General features: G+C 30.6%; 2 protein-coding genes across 2 annotated transcripts; one reads left to right on the plus strand and one right to left on the minus strand.

The window, feature by feature from the left end:
• LOC109361919 (putative E3 ubiquitin-protein ligase RING1b) lies at window positions 256-5595 on the minus strand. The gene is made up of 6 exons (XM_019607443.1): window positions 5502-5595; window positions 5342-5393; window positions 2646-2695; window positions 1850-2238; window positions 914-1099; window positions 256-315 (listed from the first exon to the last, which is right to left on the minus strand). The coding sequence occupies exons 1-6, from the start codon at window positions 5593-5595 to the stop codon at window positions 256-258; spliced, it is 831 nt and encodes a 276-aa protein (XP_019462988.1).
• On the plus strand, window positions 11657-12367 carry LOC109362075 (auxin-responsive protein SAUR71-like). The gene has a single exon (XM_019607644.1). It carries the CDS (start codon window positions 11868-11870, stop codon window positions 12324-12326), a length of 459 nt encoding a protein of 152 aa, XP_019463189.1. The 5' UTR covers window positions 11657-11867; the 3' UTR covers window positions 12327-12367.

The raw sequence follows: 21506 nt of genomic DNA on the forward strand, positions 1-21506 counted from the left end.
GATTATACCATATCCTAACTGTAACAAAAACAATTTTAAACCTCATGTCTAATGGCAACAATTTTAAACCTTCATGTCTAATGGCAACAATAAATGATAGAGGCACACAATCGACAAAAAATTCTAAGTTTAATGTGTCAAGTCTTTTATTGTGTGTGCTTAGCATATTAAATTAGAAAGACAAATAACATCAATCAGGTTTTTCATGTTTAGCACCAGTAATATGCACTAGCAACTAATAGTTTAGGTAATTGCTCATTCATCTTCAGGCAACAACTCATTCAAGTCCCACATCTTCTTCTTGTAAGCTATGACCTGTAAATAACACAAGATTAAGATTAAGGGTAAGAGAGAGACCATTGTCTACTATTACAATGGTAAAACTAAGGAAACAAATGGTTATTTTATTTACTGTTTAGAATATATTGTTCTTCCTTCACATCTTCTGGAAACACATTATTTTCACATCGATCACATAACAGGATCAGTGTGTGTGTGCGCGCAGTAAGCAAGGTGGATTAAAATATAAATAGATAGTAAACATTTGTGATATAAAGTGATGTATGTTAATGTGTATGTAGATTCTATATAGAATTAAAACTAGATAATTTATACGGAATAAGATCAAAATTACTTAACTTAATTATGGGGATTAAAATGAAAGCACATAAAGCTAAATAGATGATGTGACTAGATATGTAGCATAGCCAACATGGGCTCCCTTAGCAGCATTTTCCATCCAAAACTGTTAACAAATTCTGATTTCAAAATATTTAAAAAAATGTAAGAACAAAAACAACAAAAAATCATTTTCAAATCAAAATTTGTTACATTTATGGACAAAAAACATATTTAAACCTACAATATATATACCAACCATACATTGTCAACTTCTAAAGAGTAAATTAATTACCAGATTGCCATGAACTTCATTACTGATTTTCAGTTCAGCTAAATTATCCTCCTTCCTTGTTAGAAATTGGCACTGATGTTTACTTGTGTCTATTGTGCCTTCAATTCTTGTAACATTGGTTGGACACTCTTTTAGCAAGTATAACTCGATTTCTTCAGTTTGCAATGATGTTTGATATGCAACATACTGTAGATAGCTTAACAATTAGAATCAATAAGAGATGTATTGGAGAGAAATGTTGCATAAGATATGATGAGAACAACCTGGATTAGTTGCTTCACTAACAATGAAGGGCAACAGCAAAGGTATGGCCTTGGCAAATTTCTAACTCTTTCTTCTTCAAAAGATACAAGTTCTATATAGATGTTTGACTGAAATAATATAAAGTAAATCAGTTATGTCACTCAAGAAGAGAGTGATAATGAGGAAGGAATACTCATTGATTAAAACATGTTGGGATCAGGTTATAGCAGATAAAAGAATATGAAGAAAAATATATGAAAAGTATGCATGGACCTACTATGAAACATATTAGCTTATTTCAATAGCCAAAGTAGAGGGAAAAATAGTATGATGAATAAAGATAACAAAGAAAATGATTAAAAAGAATGATTAATAATTTTTTAGTACATGGAGGATACTACAGAATTTTGTGAAGGAGGTTATGGTTATGGTTAAAGATAAATTTTATACATGAAAGATAAAATGAGTAATAAGAAAATCATTCCCAACATCTTCAAAACATGAAAATCACTTACTTTGAAACACAATGAATCATTTTCATCACATAGCTCTTTGTCTCCATATAAATTTTGCTATTAGGTCTCTCTCTCTCTCTACATATATATTACAATTTCGGATATATCTTGGCCTTATATTTTTTGAAATAACGTTTGGGAAGATATTATCATGTGCCTACTTATAGAAAAAAATTACCTCGTCATCATCTTCTTCTATTTTACAAAGATGATCAATCAATCTGGACATACGCTCCTTTCTAGAAGCAGCAAGTTTTTTGGCTCGTGTGTTACTCCTTGCACCATTTCTTCCCCAAGTAAATGTATTCGATGAACTTTTGATTTTCCTACTGAAATCAAGATGATTTTCTGAACTAGTCCCATCTGAAACTTCAACAACAGTAGTGGCTGCTTGTTCAAGATTTCTACTTTCTGGTCTGATTTCCATATCCTCATCAATAGGAGACAAGCCTCTTGTTCCTTCATCATTCCGACTGGTTGCACATTTCTTTTGTCGTTTTGATTTCTTTCCGCACTTTTTGCATAAGCGACTAGGGCTTTTTGGTATACCTATGTTTGGAATGATGGCTACACATATAAAAGACATGCAGCTTAATGATAATGATAGTGATAATACACATTAAAAATGTCTAATCTTGCATCATCAATACAAGTATGGTTATCTTGTAAGGACAAAATCCAACAATGGGAAACAATAGACTAAGGGTCATATCTTGACTAATGTCTTCAACAAAAACATATCATGATAGCATATTTTATAACAATAATCTAATCATGTAAAAACTATTATAACCTATTTGTCTGCTTACCTTGCTGAAAGATTTTTTTTCTCACTAAAATCATGAATAGTAGATTTGGAACTATTTAATAAATAAAAAAATAGCAAAGCATTATGTATCTTTAAGCAACAATTTGAATTCAAGTATGATGTATAATTTTAATATTAGTTCTTTAAAAATAAAATTTGTACATACCTGAGCATTCAGGGCATCGAACTACTGCTGGCAATGCTAAAACAACCTGCCTGTAAATAAAGCATCAACATAGTATTATGAAAATTTATACTATAATATTTGAAGGACATGGGTCACCACCATATGGACTCAGCCGAAAATTTAGCAGCCTAATTAGTCCAATTTCATCAGTGCCATCATAGTTAGTTATGGCATCATAGATTCACATTAGCAACAAAGATAAATGGTATAGGTATATTTGTAGAGTGAGTTATAGTGGTGTAGTGAAGCATATTTTAAAATGATTACATAAGGTTGTGGGCACATTCAAAACCAGTATTTGAGGTTTCAACAAGAGTCACATTCAAAACCAGAAAGTTTTTTTATTGGAAATATCTTTTCAAGTGAGGAAGTGGTTAGAGATTGTCTATACATTTTGATGTACAAGCACATGATTGTAGCAAAAGATTATTGTTACTTATATTGATTATTGTAGTAGAAAGACCCAAGTATATTTTTGTTGAGACAAAAACCGCATCCTATGCTACCTTGAAGTCATTCGATGCTTTTATAGAGAAACAAAGTGACTGCTAGATTAAAATTCAAAATAAATATCAAGAATATCTTGTTTCTGCTGCTATCATTACACAAATATGGACCTTTTTTCTAATGTTCTTTGCTGATAATAATAATATTCTTTTTTGCGAAGGCCAGTAATGCAAGAGGAGGAAAGATAGGTATCTGTTATTGAGAAATATAGTTTAGCTTATTGGCATTCTATTAACATTGAACAATCTTGTACATTGAGCATGCAACCAGAGATGCGTTGGTGAGAAGATTTGGCATAGCCACACAAGCTTTTTGGAATCAAACTTGTGTAGCGTTTTGGGAAGGGAACTCATATCCTTTCAGTCTATTAACCGTAGCGTTTGGAGATGTACTCGATGTGGAAAGAGAAACTTCTCTCATAAGCAGCATATGATGTATTTATAAATGCAGTTGCTCAAGTCAGTAAAACCTTCACCCATTTCAAGGACAATTTTATCATTATAATAGAGATTCACCATTCTTTTCTGAATTTATTCTCTTTTCCTACTTTTTAAATAAAAGAAAAGAAGTGCAATTGGTAATGTATATTAACTACGTTAAAATAAATACAAGACAATTTTATACTTGAGTATTTCTTCTATAGGTGAAATAAAGTTAATTCAAACCTATAAGAAGCAACACTAAAAATGAATTTATAGGAAGTTATAGAAAGGCACATAGTATACATGTAACGTACCAATATTTGACACGGTAATGTACCGCGTAGTATATATTTACATTGTGTTGAATAATTCGCAAACTTAACCGAATCAAACTCAAGCTAAAAAAATAACTTGTACTAAACTCGAGTCGAGTATTGAACTCAATCAATCTTTATCGAACTAAACCAAACTGAACTCTGATTCAATTTGATTCGGCTTATTTATGGAGTTATTTGCATACCTAAGATACAGTCAATATAACATAATGATTGGCTTGCGCTAGTTATAACACATTTTTTATGAGTCTATCATTTGAGAACTCCATATATGTGCTTGACTTGAAGCAAGAAATGAGTATGTCCCATTAAGTTTTCCTATAAAGCGTGTGCCTAATTTCCTAGGATGTTTTAACATTCCCAATACAAAAGTGGTAGTTTGATGCCCAGAATTCCCAGGTATGTACACATTTTATTTTTAAAGAACTAATATTGAAATTACACATCTTATTTGAATTCAAAATGTCCCACTTAAAGATACATACGATATGCTTTGCTATTTTTTTGTTTTTAAATAGTTCCAAATATAAACTATGCATGCTTTTAGTGAAAAATCATTTCAGCAAGGTAAGCTCACAAATACTTTGTAACATTTTTTACTTGATTAGATTATTGTGATAAAATATGTATTATGATATATTTTTGTTGACATACCAAAAAGACATTGGTCTAGTGGTGTAAGACTTTGTTAGTTTCCTGAAAAGATTAAAAGATCAAGGATTCGATTCATTGGAATGACACTTGTTGGAAAGAATAATCACATACCCAGAAAGAGATTAGTTGTTATCCAAAAGGTGAATAAGTACCCTTGTTAATAACAAAAAAACATTCTTCTTGATCTTTCATCACCAAATAGAAGAATTATGGTAATGAGTTTAACATTTTAACCAAAATAATCTCAAAGTTGCAAGTTTATGTATGGTCTTTCAACTTTTATTGCCCTTAGCCTATTTGTCTACCATTGTGGGATTTTCTCCTTACAAGCTAATCATGCTAGGATTTTATGGCCCTTAGTCACACAAAAAAGTCCTTTCAAGTTTAGGTCATGTGTTTGTCCCTAGAAGAGTTGGTACAAGAGTTGAACTAAGACTAACCGTAGTTTGTTTTTTACCAAATATTAGGACCCAAAAAAACTTAACATGAAACTACCACAATTATACCCGTAACTAGTTTGCCATCACTAGTCACCATAAAAGCAAGAGTTCAGCCAACCTTAGAACCATCGAAAAACACTTCAAAGCAACATGTAAACTCAAAATCATCATAAAATGACATGGGAAATCATAACACGGAATAAAACTTGCCAATCCGTAATCAAAGCCAACATTGAAAATGCAAAAACAAGACCAATTATTAAAAAAGAACAAATAAAGGTAAGTATATAAGATACTGTTATTTTGTAACAAATTACCTAACATGCTCATCATTGTGCTTAGTGGGCGCCGATCCTCTTCCATGTTGCTCTGAAGGAAATGTCAAACAAAATTAAAAAAATGAATTGTTAGCAATAAAAACCACATAAGTTTAGATGAAAATGAAGTAAGAAAAATCAAATTTTATATAGTTGATGCCTTTCGATGATTGTGAAGAACTATCATCCTTGTTTCTATGGTTGTGCTTAGCATCACCCTTTACATATTGATGTGAGCGCCTTTTTGGAGCCATTGCTTTAGTGTACAAAGAATGGAAAAGCTAGCAAAGCTACACTATGGTGACAAAGACAATAGAAGAGTGAATGGTGTACGAAAGGGGAGGAAGTAGGTGGTAGAAAAAGAACAATCGAAGAGAGTGAGATTAAGACATATGCGATGAAATGATCATCAATATTAAATCAATGTCCGCAACCCTAATTGTGATATACGAAAGTGTAAAAAAACATATTCGTCACTCATATATTATAATTTTACTATTTTTTTAATTTAATGATCATTTGAATTATTGCTTCATATCTTTAAGATTAAATAAGTTTTTCTTTCCAATAAATAAGGTCGATTTTATGATTAGTCCTTATATGTTTTTTTGACAATTTTGATTCATATAGTGTTTATGAATTTAAAATTCACCTCTCCATACAATTTTCTATCGTTATGTGATGACTGATCGACCATGATCCATGTCAGCATGATAATATCTCAATTAACCATGTAACTTGGTGATGAAGGGGTAATATTGACATGGATCAACATGGGCAACATTTGTATATGATGGCAGAATATAAGGGAAGAGATTGTATATCAATTTTTTAAAACTTTATAATGATAGATAATATATCAATTCTTTAAGAGTAAAGTAGTCCAAAAGATAACTTTCATTAGGAATAAAAGTGATTTGAACCTCTTACAATAGTATATGAGAAAATGTATTTAGTGATAGTGTATGAGTTTTATATATTGTTATTGTATTATCTACTATTTATATTTAATTATTATTGATTATTCAAAAAATAATCTAAATTAATGATAGATAATATATTGATTGTATATAAATCTTGACTCAATGCATAGTACACTGATAGATATAGATATTATACACATGGTATATATGGTTAATAAGTGCGCTAGCAAACACCAGATATTTATTGTTATTTGTCTTGTATTTGTTTCCTTATTTATTCCATTTGGCTAGCTTGACAACTTTTATATTCTTTAGATATTATTTGTTTTCCATTAAATATAAGCTTAAATATTTTTAGTCTAAATTTTCCATTTTGGTCCCTACAGAAAATGATCAATGTCCAAAAAAACAGATTTATTTTCTGATTTATTATGATTTTAGTATCTATCATTAACTTAGGTTTTTTAAGTACTAAAGTGATGAAACTAAATCCTCTCCCCCTACTAGAAAGTCTAATACTTTGAGGAGATTATGAGATGTAGTTTTCCAAAAATTAAAATGGTAAATTTTCATTCATAATGAGATAGAGACCAACTCTAAATTTAAATCATCAACAAATTACAAAGAATAAATCCAAAATTAGGGATGGCAAAAAAATCCGACCGTAAGTACCCATGTAAATATCTATAAAGGGTACCCACAATAAAAGCTTATAGGCGTGAGTATGTTTTGTGATACCCCCGCGGGTACCCGCAAATTTATATATTTAGTTTTTAGTTAATTTTTTTATATATTTATTATTATTTTAATATTATATATCATATACTTTATTATTATTTCATAATAAATTAAACTTATTTAATATGATCATAAATTTATCATATAATATCATATTATTCATATAACAATTACTTTTACATATTGATTGTTACAATTATATAAATATATAATTAAAATTAAAAACCCGTGGGTGCCCGCAAATATCCACCACCCGCACGGGTACCCGCAAATATTGCGGGTTTGGGCACGGGAAAATACTACCCGCGCCCGCCCACTTCCGTCCACGTCTGTTGCCATCCCTATCCAAAACATCCCAATGTTACACTGACCAAAATACCCCCAATTTATTGGCACAAAACAAGAGTTAAAAGTTAAAAGATATAGTATATATACATATTTTCTCTTTAAAAATTCCACTTACATTAACTTAAAATGCATATCAATTATATTTAAAAGATTTTTTTTCTCTGAAAAAATATCTCCTCTTGAAAAGAAGCATGGAATTAATGTTTATCCTCAATAAAATAAAGTTATGGAAACGCAAAGTCTTTTTTATAGAGTTTCGTAATTTCATATTTTTACTTTACATCTTATAAGAATAGATAGGACAAACATTAGTTTTTAGGGAATACAATAACAAATAAAATTTAAATCAGATATGAATTAACAACAAAAATGTTTTTGTGTCTCACACTCAACCTAACGTATGTACAACCCTGAAAGACTGAAGGTGTTAGCACCCGATATCAATTTTTACGGTACGTTTTATTAATAAACTTCTAAATCTATTAATTTTACCCAAAACAAGTAATAACACAAATTATAGAAATTTAGTTTTAGTTTGCAGAATTATTTCTCTACTTCAGTGTGATGAAAAACTCAAAGCCGCATAATTCTTTTAAAAAGGATGGTTTTTGAAAAAGATGTATTAAAGATATTCCAGAGGATATTTTTGGAAGATGATAGTTGGTTAGGAAGTTAGGAATTAGCTAATTAAGTTTGTGTTAGTTACTTATTTTACAAGTTTTCTTTTCTTTTTTTCTCTTGTATAAAAATAAGTCATATTGGTTCATTTCTTACTCATTCAATTCAATGATAATAATGAGAAATGTTACATTACAATGAATGCTTTGATTATATATTCTTTCTCTTTTTCTTCCTTCTTTCTTGTTCATATTTTTTTTCTCAATCATGCATGACTTCTACCATTTTAATATGGTATCAGAGTGTAATTATTTGATCGCTTCTGCTTTGAACGCATCAGAGTTGTGGAATTTTGCTCTATGGAGTCTCCTCAACTTATAATATCTACATATCTACAGGCACGATGAAAGTTTTTTTTCTTGGTTCACGTAAGAACCAAATAATCATTCAAACTCCATCAATTCATTCATCACCACGGCCAAACTCCACAAAACCATCAAGAAAACCACCAAGAATGCTCATTATTCTCTCACAATTTTCTCTGCAGTAGAGAGATGCAGTTGTTGGTGCTCAAGCTTCTGAATTTTAGTGACCAATACATATGGCCCTGAATTCTTCATTATCAGCTTCTTCATCGACCTTCAAATTCACATCAAAGGAGTTTGATTTTGGTCAAGAATTCTTTTCAAGTACATAAGTTAGCTTCTTGATATCCTCAAGCTCTTTAAGAATGGAGTACCATGACCAATTTATCCTAAACAAGATTATATCATTTTCTTATTCTTCCTCATTTACCCATATTTCTTATTCATCATTAAAACATCTCATTAGAATCAAGATTCTGATTCATTCTCTCTCTTTCATCATCAATGGTTGGTTCACTTCTGTCCATGATTGTTAAGCTCAGATATAACTTTTGTCATGGATGGTTAAGCATTGGATGGGTACCTCTATCCATAGTGGTTAAGTAAATATATAGCTTCTCTATGGATGATTAAGCGTTTGATGATATAGCTTCTGTCATAAGTGGTTAAGCGTTGTTATTACTTCAAATCAATTCCAAGCAGAAGAGTGAAAATTTTCACTCACGAGTTTGAGGTGATATTAAATATATATTAGAGGATGTTTTTGGATGATGATAGTTGGTTATGAAGTTAGGAATTAGCTAGTTAGGTCTGTGTTACTTGTTTTACAAGCTTTTTTCTTTCTTCTTTTCTCTTGTATAAACAAGTCATATTGGTTCACTCCTACCATTTTAATAAGATGGCCCACATAATTCTCTCCCTCTGTTCTCCCACCTCTTCCTTTACCCTTGTCAAGAAAATGTTGGGAGATCTTCATTGATGAACTATATATTTCTATGAACTAAGTCAAAGAAATATATAATTGGACTTAACACACATTTTAACCAAAAATGCAATAGATTTTGTATTCTATTTAAATCATCTACTTTATGAGACTTTTTTATTCACATTTCAAATACCAGACAGAATATACTGTTTTGGGTTAAGGGAATGCATATAGAATTCAGTTTGCTGAGGTTAAAGGAAAGGGGTTGTATAGAGGAGAGAAAAGAGGAGTTTCTATTTTTGACCCCACGAAATTAAGGAATATTTGATGGGAATTGGTGGCGCACTAATGTGCGTTTATGATTTGTGATGAAGCTTTCCAAGTCTCAACCTTTGGATATTCTAATTTGTGCCAAGTGATTATCCTATAAATATAATTGTCATGTGGGGCGGAATCTTAATATTAAAAATGACGAGGATATACAAGTTAAGATGGTGGCTCACTATTTGATAGAAAATACAATAATGGAAATACTTTCTTTATAAACTTTATATCTTTTATAAATATTTATTATGAATTAGTTTTTATTTCTGATTAATCCTTATATTTTACTTTTTGTGAAATTGATTAATATATGAAGATAATATTAGATTAGTGGCAATGAAAATTTCAACACATTTATTTTGTTTTTAACATCAATGATTAGATGGTTATTATTTTATTTTGATATATAAATCTATTTTTCTATGTTAATAAAATCTATTTTTCTATGTTAATAACAACTTTTAATTTTGAAATTTATTGTTCTCTTCTCCTAGTCAATTGACATTTTGACAATAGATTCAGTCGGTCATCAATAATGACCAACATGTATTAATGTATTATTACATTGTTATTATTGTGAGTCTAATGATAATTATTTCCTAGTTAATTTATTAGTAATTTAATAATATCTTTATGTATGAATCAATTTTATTAATTGATAAAGTTTAAAGGATAATTAAAAAGAAAACCAATTCAAAATAACTACTTACAAACTATATAAAATTTGAAAAGGTTTTATACACTTTTCCAGATATGATTGATGGTGGGGTTGCTATAAAGAGAGAAACTCTTGTTTTTTTAGTGGTGATAGAGAGGAAGGGATCCTCTTCATTACTAGATAAAAGAAATATTATTTTTACACTAACAAAAGGATATAGTTATGATTTCATGTTGCTTTTTTAACTTGTTTTGCATAATATTTCTCCCTTCATTTCAGAAAAGGAATCGGGCGAAGATGGCAAAGAACTTTGAGTGAATAGAAGCCATGGTAAGAGTGGAGATAATAGTAGGGTCATTATAGTATTATATAGCAACTATATAGCTAGACGTACACTTTTTAAAAGATACCTGGAATTTGGAAACAGCGGTCAACACTCAGATGTTAATTAATTTAACTAATGAAGCAGGCATCAATAAGCGATCAAAACTTCTCTTGATTTTTTAGTGATAAGTGACCAAAGTTTACACTGAATGGGACTGCTTCACTAAAACGACCCTCTTCCACGTTCTGGGTTGAAAAGTGAAAGTGATCGAGAAGATTCAACGCCGACGTAGGGCATCGTCATCAAGTCAATATAATCATTCTATTATTAATGCTGGTTAAAGCAAATGAATGGAAATAGGGAATGGCCTTGATTAATAAATAAATGGATCAGGTGAATTTCTTAAATAAAAAAAGTTGTTACTTACAAATTAGAATATTTTCAGAGAATAAAAAAGAAACCACAATTGACCCGATATGACATATGAGGTCGCAGGTAGGCATACACGGCTTATTAAAAACCCACGAGTAATTAAAAATATAAAGTGGTGATTTGCGTCACTAAAGACAGCGTCAGAACAACTTTTTCACCCCTCACGTTTTCGTTGATTTTTTTATGGGATAAAATAAGATTTAATCTCTTTCGTTGATTAATTTTTTATTTCACATTCCAGAGACCTTGTCTTCTTTTTTATTTCACATACCAGAGACGTTGTCATTGTCCAGTTGCCACCTATGACCTATCACTGTTCACTTTCATCCTTATGCTTAACAAAAAAAGTTTTTGATATAGAAATGTGTGAAAGCATATTTGTTCTCGGATAATATATATCATACAATATTTGTCATGCATGCATCAATTAATGACATATCCCCTCGTTGACATCCTTTTTTGTGTATTCATTTAATGCTCAGTATTCACCACATGTTGATGAACGCATTAAAAGAAAAGAAAAAATAGAAAAGGTTGAAAATATAATAGTCAAAATCCAACTGCCTATTTGAACTGACAAAACTACATGAGTGGAATAAGAGTGAGTCCATGCACGTTCCACCAAGTCACCTATAAAAGGAAGCTCAAATTCTAGGTCAAGACCCTATCATACACAGAGACACCCTTCCCTTCGATTAATCTCTTTCTTCCATCTTTCATTTCCTTTAAGGTTCCATATTCTCTCGTGTATGAAGGATTGCATTAACTGTCTAAAGTTTAATTAATTTGCGTACTGGTGTGTTCTAACTTCTATTAACTATATAGAGAAAGAGTGAGAATTGTCTTTGAAGAAGATTAAAAATCAAAAAAATGGACTTTGTGAAAAAGTGTAAAAGGGTATTGGGAAGTAACAAGAATAGCTATTGTCACCATGAAGACACTTCAAGCAGTGGTAAATACGGCAAATTGTCAGAAAAACAAAGGCCAAAGAAGAAGGAGAAGCCTGAAGTGGCTCCACAAGGTTGTCTCGCAGTCTATGTTGGACCAGAGAGACAAAGATTCGTGATCAAGATCAAGCATGCTAACCACCCTTTGTTTAAGATTCTGCTAGAAGCTGCTGAGAATGAATATGGACATAGAAATGATGGCCCACTATGGCTTCCTTGTGATGTTGACTTGTTCTGTGAGGCATTGTTGGAGATGGAGTGCCCCAAGGATGATCCTGGTTCTGTAGGTTGTACCCTTCCTAAGGGTCATAGCAGCAGTTACAGCTCCTCGATTTCGTATAGTCCATTGTCTTGTCATTCTAACCTGAGTTATGAAGATTAAGAGATTTTGGCAATGCATGGTCATGGTCATCAAGGTGTACATAAGTGATGACAGGGTTCTTCCTTCTGGTTTGGAAATGTATTCTATTAACTTGAGTTTGGAATTACATTTTAACCTTGTTAAAAGTAAAAGTTTATTAGATAGGTAATGAAAACTGAGAACAACGCTCTCAATTAGAAAATAGCCAAAAGGACATGTATGTGAGAAGAAAAAAAATACCATGTCATTATTAAAGATTTAAATATATTATAATTGTTGTTGAACAAAAAGACTTTTGGACATTTGGTGTAGACGAGAAAGTTGCTAAGATATCAGGGAAGTGATGACACTAACATAGTTTTTGGTTCATCTAACGTTTTTAACATTAATCTTTTAAGGTTTTGTACAAGGCAGAAACTTGAAAAATGTTTGGGTGTGGTTCAGTAGGGCATCTTTATATAACTTTAGAAAAGATAATAATATTTAATTATTATTATAACTAAAACTAATTTAGTAATAAAATATAAAAAAAGTATACATAACTGAATTAGAGTAAAAAAATTTAGATTTTTATTTTCATATAAATCGTATATTGTATGTAAAAAATTCATTTTCTATCTTACTATATAATTTTGTTTATAGGTCTTCTTTGCTGAAAAATATATTTATACAGTAGTTGAACCACAATAGTGAAGATAAAACATATAACTTAAAAAAACATGATATGACAACCAACATATGATTTAGAAATTTTCGAACATTAATGAGGACTAATGGCTCCAAGAAAAAAATGTTGAAATTGACATTTTAAACTAATCTTTTGTTGCTCATTGAAATTCATAAAATAAAAATTTTGGACAAAAATACATATATTATCAACATTAAATAGCATATAAGCATCCTTAAAATATATATTACGAATACATACATAATCTTTTTATCAAGTGTAAAATCATTTCGCACTCTATATGTTAAGAGTTTGATCCACTATGTATAATTTTTAGAATAACCAGCAAGTTACACAATATTTATTTATCAAGCTACAAATTAAAGAAATATTTGAATTTTAAAAAGAGTATTTCTATAAAAACGTCAGTGTAGGTAAAGAGAATATATTTCTTATTCCAAAAAGTGTGTCATTCTATGTGTTATCTTTTATAATTGAAAAGTTTAATAATTAACTATTTTTTTAATCAACTAAAACAAGTGATACATAAAATAACACACTTTGTAGGATAATAAATATATTTTATAAGATAAAAAGGAGAAAAAAAACATTTTAAAAATTTCACGGTGGCAACTGCCCCACCTGCCCCTTAAATCAATTGGAATTTAGATTCTTTGGATTAACACGAATGTAATTATACAATTATTTTCAACTAGGAAGCTATTTTGGTGAATATTGTGGATGAAATAAATGAAGTCTTAGATCTAATTAAAAGAAGACATAAACATGGTAATATGTCTTGTTTTATCTAGTTTTAAGCTTATAATATTATTGTAGATAACTTTAACCTTTTTTATGTTTTGTGGGGTGTCTTGTGTTATTACACTTGACTTGTTTTGATTTTGTTTGATATGTTCGGATGTTGTTCTGTATCTTTATTCCATTGTAAGTATTCTCATCTCTTAATAAAATTTTACTTGTAACAAAATTCTTTGACATCTCACTTGAAGCAGAAATCTTCCGAATTAAAACTCTGGAGTATCCTTTACCACTTCAATTAAATTTACATATTATTTTAATAATTATTAATTTAATATACTAATTTAATAGTTTAATACCGTAACTCATCCGTTAAAGAGGTTTCATTTTATGACATAACACCACAGATTATGTATGTCGGAGTTTCAAACATATGGTCGAGGAGCAGAGGCGGCAGATAATAAATTGAAGGAACATTTATAGTCATCTAAAATGTCTAACAAATAAGTTTAAAACACAAATAAGATGTTAAGGTAAGTCGAAAACGAACATGGATACACTACGACATACGAAAACTTCTTAACAGAACGACCAGATCAACTCCCTGACTTGAAGGACAATTGGACAAACAGCACAAGGAAAAAAAATTAATACCGTTCTAAATTTATATTTTTTTTCCTATTTATATGTAATCTATACATTCAATAATGCATCAATTTCTTTTTCCATTTACATTCTTATCTATTATTGTCTAATATTTTCTTGATTCAGACATAGTAAAAAATCTAACGGTTGCATAAAAAATGTGTTGTAGACAAAAACACAACAAAGATAATATGAATTAGTATAATCATTATATTTCTTGATATGCAAACACAAATAGGGATAAAATAAAGTATGTGCATACTTTTTTGGGACAAGGATCCTCGAAATTTTATCATGATGTCACTGCTTAATCTAATTCCATAAAATAATATTTATATATTAATTTATAATCTTTTTTTAATTGAATGAAATATTTTAATTGGTTTAGAAAAGAAAGTGTAACATATATACATGTTATCTTCATTCAATTTTTGTAGTAAGATGTAATATTATTACCCAAAATAAAACTCTTTTTCCCTGTACCCAAAAATGCACAAAACTCTCTACCCATGAGGAAGGGCACATTTACCAGCAACAATAATGTCTTAGTCCTAGTATGAGAATCATATGATGTTTTAAAGTATGTCTCAAACTATATTCTAAATTAATGATGATATAGAAAAAATGTCTCAAACTATATTCTAAATTAATGATAATATAGAAAAAACAGAAAAATAATAAATATTTTGATATATAACTATATTCTAAATCAATGATAATATGTACCTCACTAATGTAACTTTTCTATTAATTACTAAAGTGATATAACTTTATGGAAATTGGCTACCACATAGCCGTTTTTTCTTTTGGTCCCACCAAAATCGGCAATCGAAGATGAGTTTTTTTAATCTATTCCTATGGAAATCGGCAACCAGGAAGGAGTTTATCGTTGTTTTATTTGCCACAGCAAAATCGGCAACGCATAATGAGTATTATTTTTTATAATAAATATAGCAAAATTGGCAATGGAGAATGAGTTTTTTGTTGTTTTATGTTATTTTTTTCCACTCAAGAATCCGTTATGGAGTATGGGTTTTTTGATGTTTTGTGTTTTTTGCCACTTAAGAATCGGCTATGGCGTAGGAGTTTTTGTTGATTTTTTTTTGCAACTCAAGAATCGGCTATGTAGTAGGAGTTGTTTTGTTGATTTATTTTTTCCTAGCTAAATCGGCTATGTTAAAGGAGTTTTGTGCCCTAACTAAATCAATAACAGTTTATACACTAACTCATTTGTTTATGTATCATTTTTTACCAACCTACTGCGCACAGTTATTAATATTTTTTTCTTAAAACACTAATATTATTAAAAAACAAAATATTAGAATATTAAAATTTTAATATATTAAATCCTAGAAAACTTTAATGAGGTCTATGTGATGAAGTGTCACATGGAGGTTGTTTTCTCCTTCTTGGCGGTTAAACTCTTAATTGTTGTTCATTCTGTTGCGAGATTCTCCCTCTACCACGTGTCGCCAATTGTGGCTCTTCATCTTCATCATCTTCATAAACATCCTCAACCACAACTTCGTCTTCATTATTTTGCATACCAAAAATGTTTGCTGACGGTATAGTAGGGCGACAATACTATTGAGAATCATATGCCGACAATGGTATAGTTGAAGTATAGCAAACACTAATGGTAGTGACATTTGAGAAACGGGTGACAAATAGGTGGAGAAATAATTAAAATTTCCGAAGCCATACGTGTGTTGTTTTCGAGGAGTAAATGAAGAAGTATGTGCTTGAGAATGAGTATTCGCTTCAGTTCGTTGTGGAGATGTGAAGAAATAATGAGTATCCACTCCATTACAAAGTGTGAAAATGTGAAGAAAGTTTTGAAGAGTGAATAAAAGTTTTGAAGAGTGAATGAAAGTTTTGAAGAGTGGATGAAAATTTTGTGCGAGTGGATGAAAGTGAGTATGAATATGAATATAAGTGAGGAGATTTACGTAATGATCATTTTTTTTCTAATAATGCCATAATAATCGGCTACCATACGGCCGATTTTGTTTAAACAATTATAACGACAAGAAACGGCAACATAGTAGCTGATTTTGTTTTGAAAATTAAGAAAAAATCGGTGAAGAAAACTCTCTACAGTTACTTTCTACAGTTAATTTATTTTGCCTTCAATAGTTTGCACTAGTGATTGAAAATGCGGTCCACATTGTGTATTGCGGCTGCAAAAATACGGATGCGGCCGGTACCGCATCGGCAATGCACCGCAATTGCGGTGTGAATGAAATTCACATAAAAAACTGCATCAATCCGCATCAAAACCGCATCAAAACTGCAATGTTGCATTTTCATCTCCTGTTTTTTTTTCTTTCAATTTCTAAATTCAATCATCCAAATCCAACTTTAATGTTAGATAAGATTCCAAAGACAATTTTTTCAGAAAAAGTAAAAGTAGATCCAGAGAGTATAGTAGAAATTAAAGTAATGAAAAGACAAGATTCTAAGATAAACTCACTCACATGCTTACTTATGCAATGAACCCATGAGGCTGTGAGTCTGTGACATTGCTTTCCCATTTGCTATCTTTATCTCATCTCTCAAAAATATTCAAGAAAACCACCAACACCAACATCATCGTTTTTTCAGAGGAAAGCATTTTTAAGGTGAGTTTTCTTCTTCTTCTTCTTCTTAATTTCCAGCCAACATTTTAATTGTATGTCATTTTTGTAATTGCATTTCAATTGTATTTTAATTGTCATTTGCCAACAGCAACAATAGGAAATTTCTACATATTACACTTTTTTAATTGCATGTCATAGGTAGTTTTCTAAATGTGCTAATGAGCTTTTTTGCACTTTTTTTGTAGAAAAATTTAAAAACGTCATATTAAAAATGTAGTTATATTTATTTATAAGTATGTAGAAATATTTATATAGATAGTTTTTTAAATGTGCTAATGAGCTTTATGTATTATATTTTTTTAGAAAATCAATTTATTGATAATTGAGTATATTATTTTTATTGATAATTATTCTAAACTTATATAGTGTTTTTTTGCATTCAGACGGTATAAAATTTTCCTAATGCCTCCAAGAGAAGAATTTCCAGCTAAAAAGTTAGAGGGCGCTCCAAGTGAAGATATTGGATGGCATTTTGGAACACAAGTACCTGAACATCGAAATAATATTAAATATAATCTTTGTGGAAAAGTGATCAAGGGAGGTATCACTAGATTGAAGCAACATATAGCACATTATAAAGGACAAGTTGTAGGTTGTCCTAGAGTCACTGGTGTGGTTAGAGAAAGCATGATGAAACTACTCTTGGACGGGAAAGAAAAAAAACTTGACTCAAAAAAAGAAAAGATGAGTTTGAAGCACGATTAAGAGGGAATACTAATGAAGAAGATCTTGATGACTATATTGATGAGCAAGTGAGGCAAGCTAAACAATCAAGCCTTAATTCACAATATGAATGGGAACAAAGACAATATTTTAGGCAACAAACGAGGGGGTCTGGGAATATATATGAGCAAGGTGGAAGCACTCATGCAAGTGGTAGTGATGCTTCAAGACCACAAGATATTGATTTTAATTTAAGGTCTACAGATATTGATCTGGTGAGGAGCAGAAGCGCGAAATAACCTAAGATAACTGGTCGTTTTATGGATGTAGCAAGGAAGAAGCTTAGAGAAGCTGTGGGAAAGTTTATAATCTATGAACGTGTGCCCATGAATGTAACCAGGTCTCCCTGGTTTCATAATTTAATTGTTGCAGCAGCCGAGGTTGGTCAAGGAGTTAAATGTCCAACTCCTTATGAAATTTCAACTGTATGTTTGAAGGCGGAGTATAACAATATGCGTGAATGGATTAAAACATTGAAACACACATGGAAGGAGACTGGGGTAACGATAATGTGCGATGGTTGGACTGATAGTATAAACCACAAGCACATTATGAACTTTCTAGTTTACTCTAGCAAAGGAACAGTTTTTACAAACTCTATTGATGCCTCCGATGTTGGTAGCAGAAATACAGATTATTATTTCCAATTGTTGAATAAAATTGTGGATGAAGTTTGTGAAGAGTATGTCGTTCAAATTGTTACGGATAATGAAAAAGCGCTATTCACTCACGGACTCACCATCTCACTCACTATTTCTATTCACTCATGGGCTCACTATAGTTCTATTTATTTGAATCTCTATTAATATATTTACTTATGTTATATAAATATATTTTAAATGTTATATGTTAGAGTATATATATTTTATGTTTATAGTATATATGTTTTAGTTATAGTATATATATTTTACATGTTATTTGTTATAGTATATGTGTTATATGTTATAGTATATATGTTATATGTTATAGTATATTTGTTTTATAGTTATATTTTATAGCCATAAATTGATTGCCTTAAAACTTGAGTGAAACAATGTGCAAAGGGACTATGTGTAAGAGTAATCACATGTATTGTAAGACATTGTAAACTTGAGTGAAGCAATGTAGAAAATTACATTGTCTTATTCACACCCATCTTCTTTTTCACGTGTACTTTGTGTAAAAGTACCTTAATTTATTCAATTTATTGAAGTAATTCACATATAAATATAATAGATAATAAAAATAAACATTACAAAATAAATTACTGATTATTGAAAGGTTGTGTAGAACTCTCACTAAGTTCTTTAGATCGTAATGAACATGTCTTTCTATTATACCCCTTACTTCTACATTATCCACATTTTTTAATTTGTTGAACATGAACTTCACCCATCTCATTATAATACGTGTAGTCTTTGGTCTTCCGCTTCTTTTCCTTCGCATAAGAGGATTGAGAATGAATATTGGACCTGAATAAGGGGGCCAATATTCTTTATTGTCAATTGTTTGAAACTCACGTCGATATGCCTTAAGAAGATTATCCAGCCGGTAAATTGGTGAGATAAATTGGCCACAATCTAAAGCCAATGAAGCGCATGTTGCGATTGCATGAGAGCATGACAATCTTAATGATTGAAATTCCTCACAATCACACTAATTGTCGGCTAGTTTAATAGTGTAATGCCTCACTTGACGACCATCAGATCTAGATACATCTTCAACCTCATAGACTCCGGTCTCCCGTGAAAAAGTACACACAAGTTGACAAGTAGATTGTCGTTAATTTTCTTTAATCACTTTTGTGAACTCTTCTCAATATATATGTCATGTCCTAATCATGTTATAAGCTTCATTCCAATGTTGAATTAACCATTCATTTAGCCTATAGTATGTTGCTCTCACTAGGGTTGTGATAGGAAGAGCTCTAGATCCTTTCAGAACATCATTAATGCATTTTTCAAGATTCGTGGTGATGTGGCCAAAACGTCTACCTTCGTCGTATGCTTAACTCCATTTTTATTTTGGAATCTGGTCCAACCATGCACCAGCCGTTCGATATTTTTGCCGCAACAAATTCAGCATCCGCTCAAACCGTGGTTGCATCAACTCATAACCTAAAAATTAAATATAAAATTATATCAAACTAGAACATAAAAAACATTTATAAATTTAAAATATAATTAATACATATCTATTTGTATGACTTTGTCTTTGAGATCAGAATCTCGGAATTATTTATTAAAGTTACTAGCAAGATGACGAATACAATAAATTGATTGTTCACTAGACCATCCTGTCAGCTTGCTTTGGAGTAGTGCAGCTAATAAACCTGCCTCATATCTGATATGGTTGAGGGGTAACATAAGTCTTAAGATTGTAAAAAAACCAGTATCAAGCTTATTTCGTCTCTCCTTTAACAATGGCAAAGACAACTTGAAATATCCGTCTGTTTCCATCTTGTGAACTCGCTATAAGTAACGTTGCAGTATATTTTCCAGTTAAAAATGTTTCATCCACTTGTATAATTGGTTTGCAATATGAAAACCCATCAATGCATGATTTGAAAGCCTAAAATACTCTATCTAGAATAAATCGACTAGGGAATTCTATGTCATCTGAAATATGCTCATGTGTTTGATATTTCACAATTATAATGGGAGAAAAATATTATAGAACATTCATCCAACGTGATAACTTATTGTATGATCATTCACAGTCACCGCAAATTTTGGACAATGCCATTTATTTTGCCGTCCACGTTTTTCTATATGTCACTGTATAACCAAAACAACTAATAATCTCGCTTTAACTGGTATACTTGGATCTGCAGATACTAAATTAACAATGAGGTTTGAAATGAATGATGAATTTAATTTGCTGTGATCTTGGAAAACCAACATAGATACACACTTGTGTGTTCTATTAAATTTTTTAATCTCCTAAATGTTGCGCTTAACGTTAAAAGAAGCGTGAATTCGCCACTCACATCCAACACCAAAATGTGTACATTTTCCAACATATACATCTGGTGTAGACTCATCAACACCATAATCAAATGAATTTCTAATATGAAATTATATATTAGCATTTATCGTGGCTTCTTTAGATTCAAATTGCATCCCAACAAACAAGTCAGTGTTATTATTGTTCATTAAACTAGTTGTATGACCAAAATCACGACCAACTTCCGAATTTGTGTTACAAAAAAATGATGATGGAGTACTATATGTCATCCTATAAGATGAACCAACATCCAATTTGACATCCTCCTCATCACTACATATTTCAATGTCTTCTCCATCACTAAAGTTGCTAACAATATCCCTTAGAATAGTCATCTACATTTAACAAAATAAGAATATTACAAAAAATTAAGAACTAAATATAACAAAGTTAAAAACAATATGATAAAATATGATAGATCCAAGTGAAAATACTAATCTACTATGAAGTAACAATCTGGAAGAAGTGAATAGCTCCAAATGAAAAATATAACACTGTCTTTCAATTACAAGTTCCAACAACAGAGAGAAATAGTGTTGGAAGGCACTTCACGAACAAGTTTTAGAAGATGTGTTTTTAGGTGAACACAAGATAGGATTTTTATAGAAATAAAAAAGAAGAATTGATAACTAGGTTGACAATTTAGAAAAAATTAAAAATAAAAACAATAAACACTCCTACCTTGTTGTCCATTTAGCTAGGGCGTAAGGAAAAAATAAAAACCAAATAAAACTCATATATGATAGTCCATTCTTTAGTGACAAAAAAAAACTCCTATTCCAT

The sequence above is a fragment of the Lupinus angustifolius genome, chromosome LG12 (genome assembly GCF_001865875.1).
Source record: "Lupinus angustifolius cultivar Tanjil chromosome LG12, LupAngTanjil_v1.0, whole genome shotgun sequence".
NCBI classification, from domain to species: domain Eukaryota; kingdom Viridiplantae; phylum Streptophyta; class Magnoliopsida; order Fabales; family Fabaceae; genus Lupinus; species Lupinus angustifolius.

Coding starts and splice junctions, on each gene's coding strand:
- LOC109362075 (XM_019607644.1), top strand. CDS start 11,868: ATGGACTTTGTGAAAAAGTGTAAAAGGGTATTGGGAAGTAACAAGAAT.
- LOC109361919 (XM_019607443.1), bottom strand. CDS start 5,595: ATGGCTCCAAAAAGGCGCTCACATCAATATGTAAAGGGTGATGCTAAG. Junction 1,100..1,849: donor TAGAAGAAGATGATGACGAG/GTAATTTTTTTC, acceptor AGCTATCTACAG/TATGTTGCATATCAAACATC. Junction 316..913: donor ATGAAGTTCATGGCAATCTG/GTAATTAATTTA, acceptor TGTTATTTACAG/GTCATAGCTTACAAGAAGAA.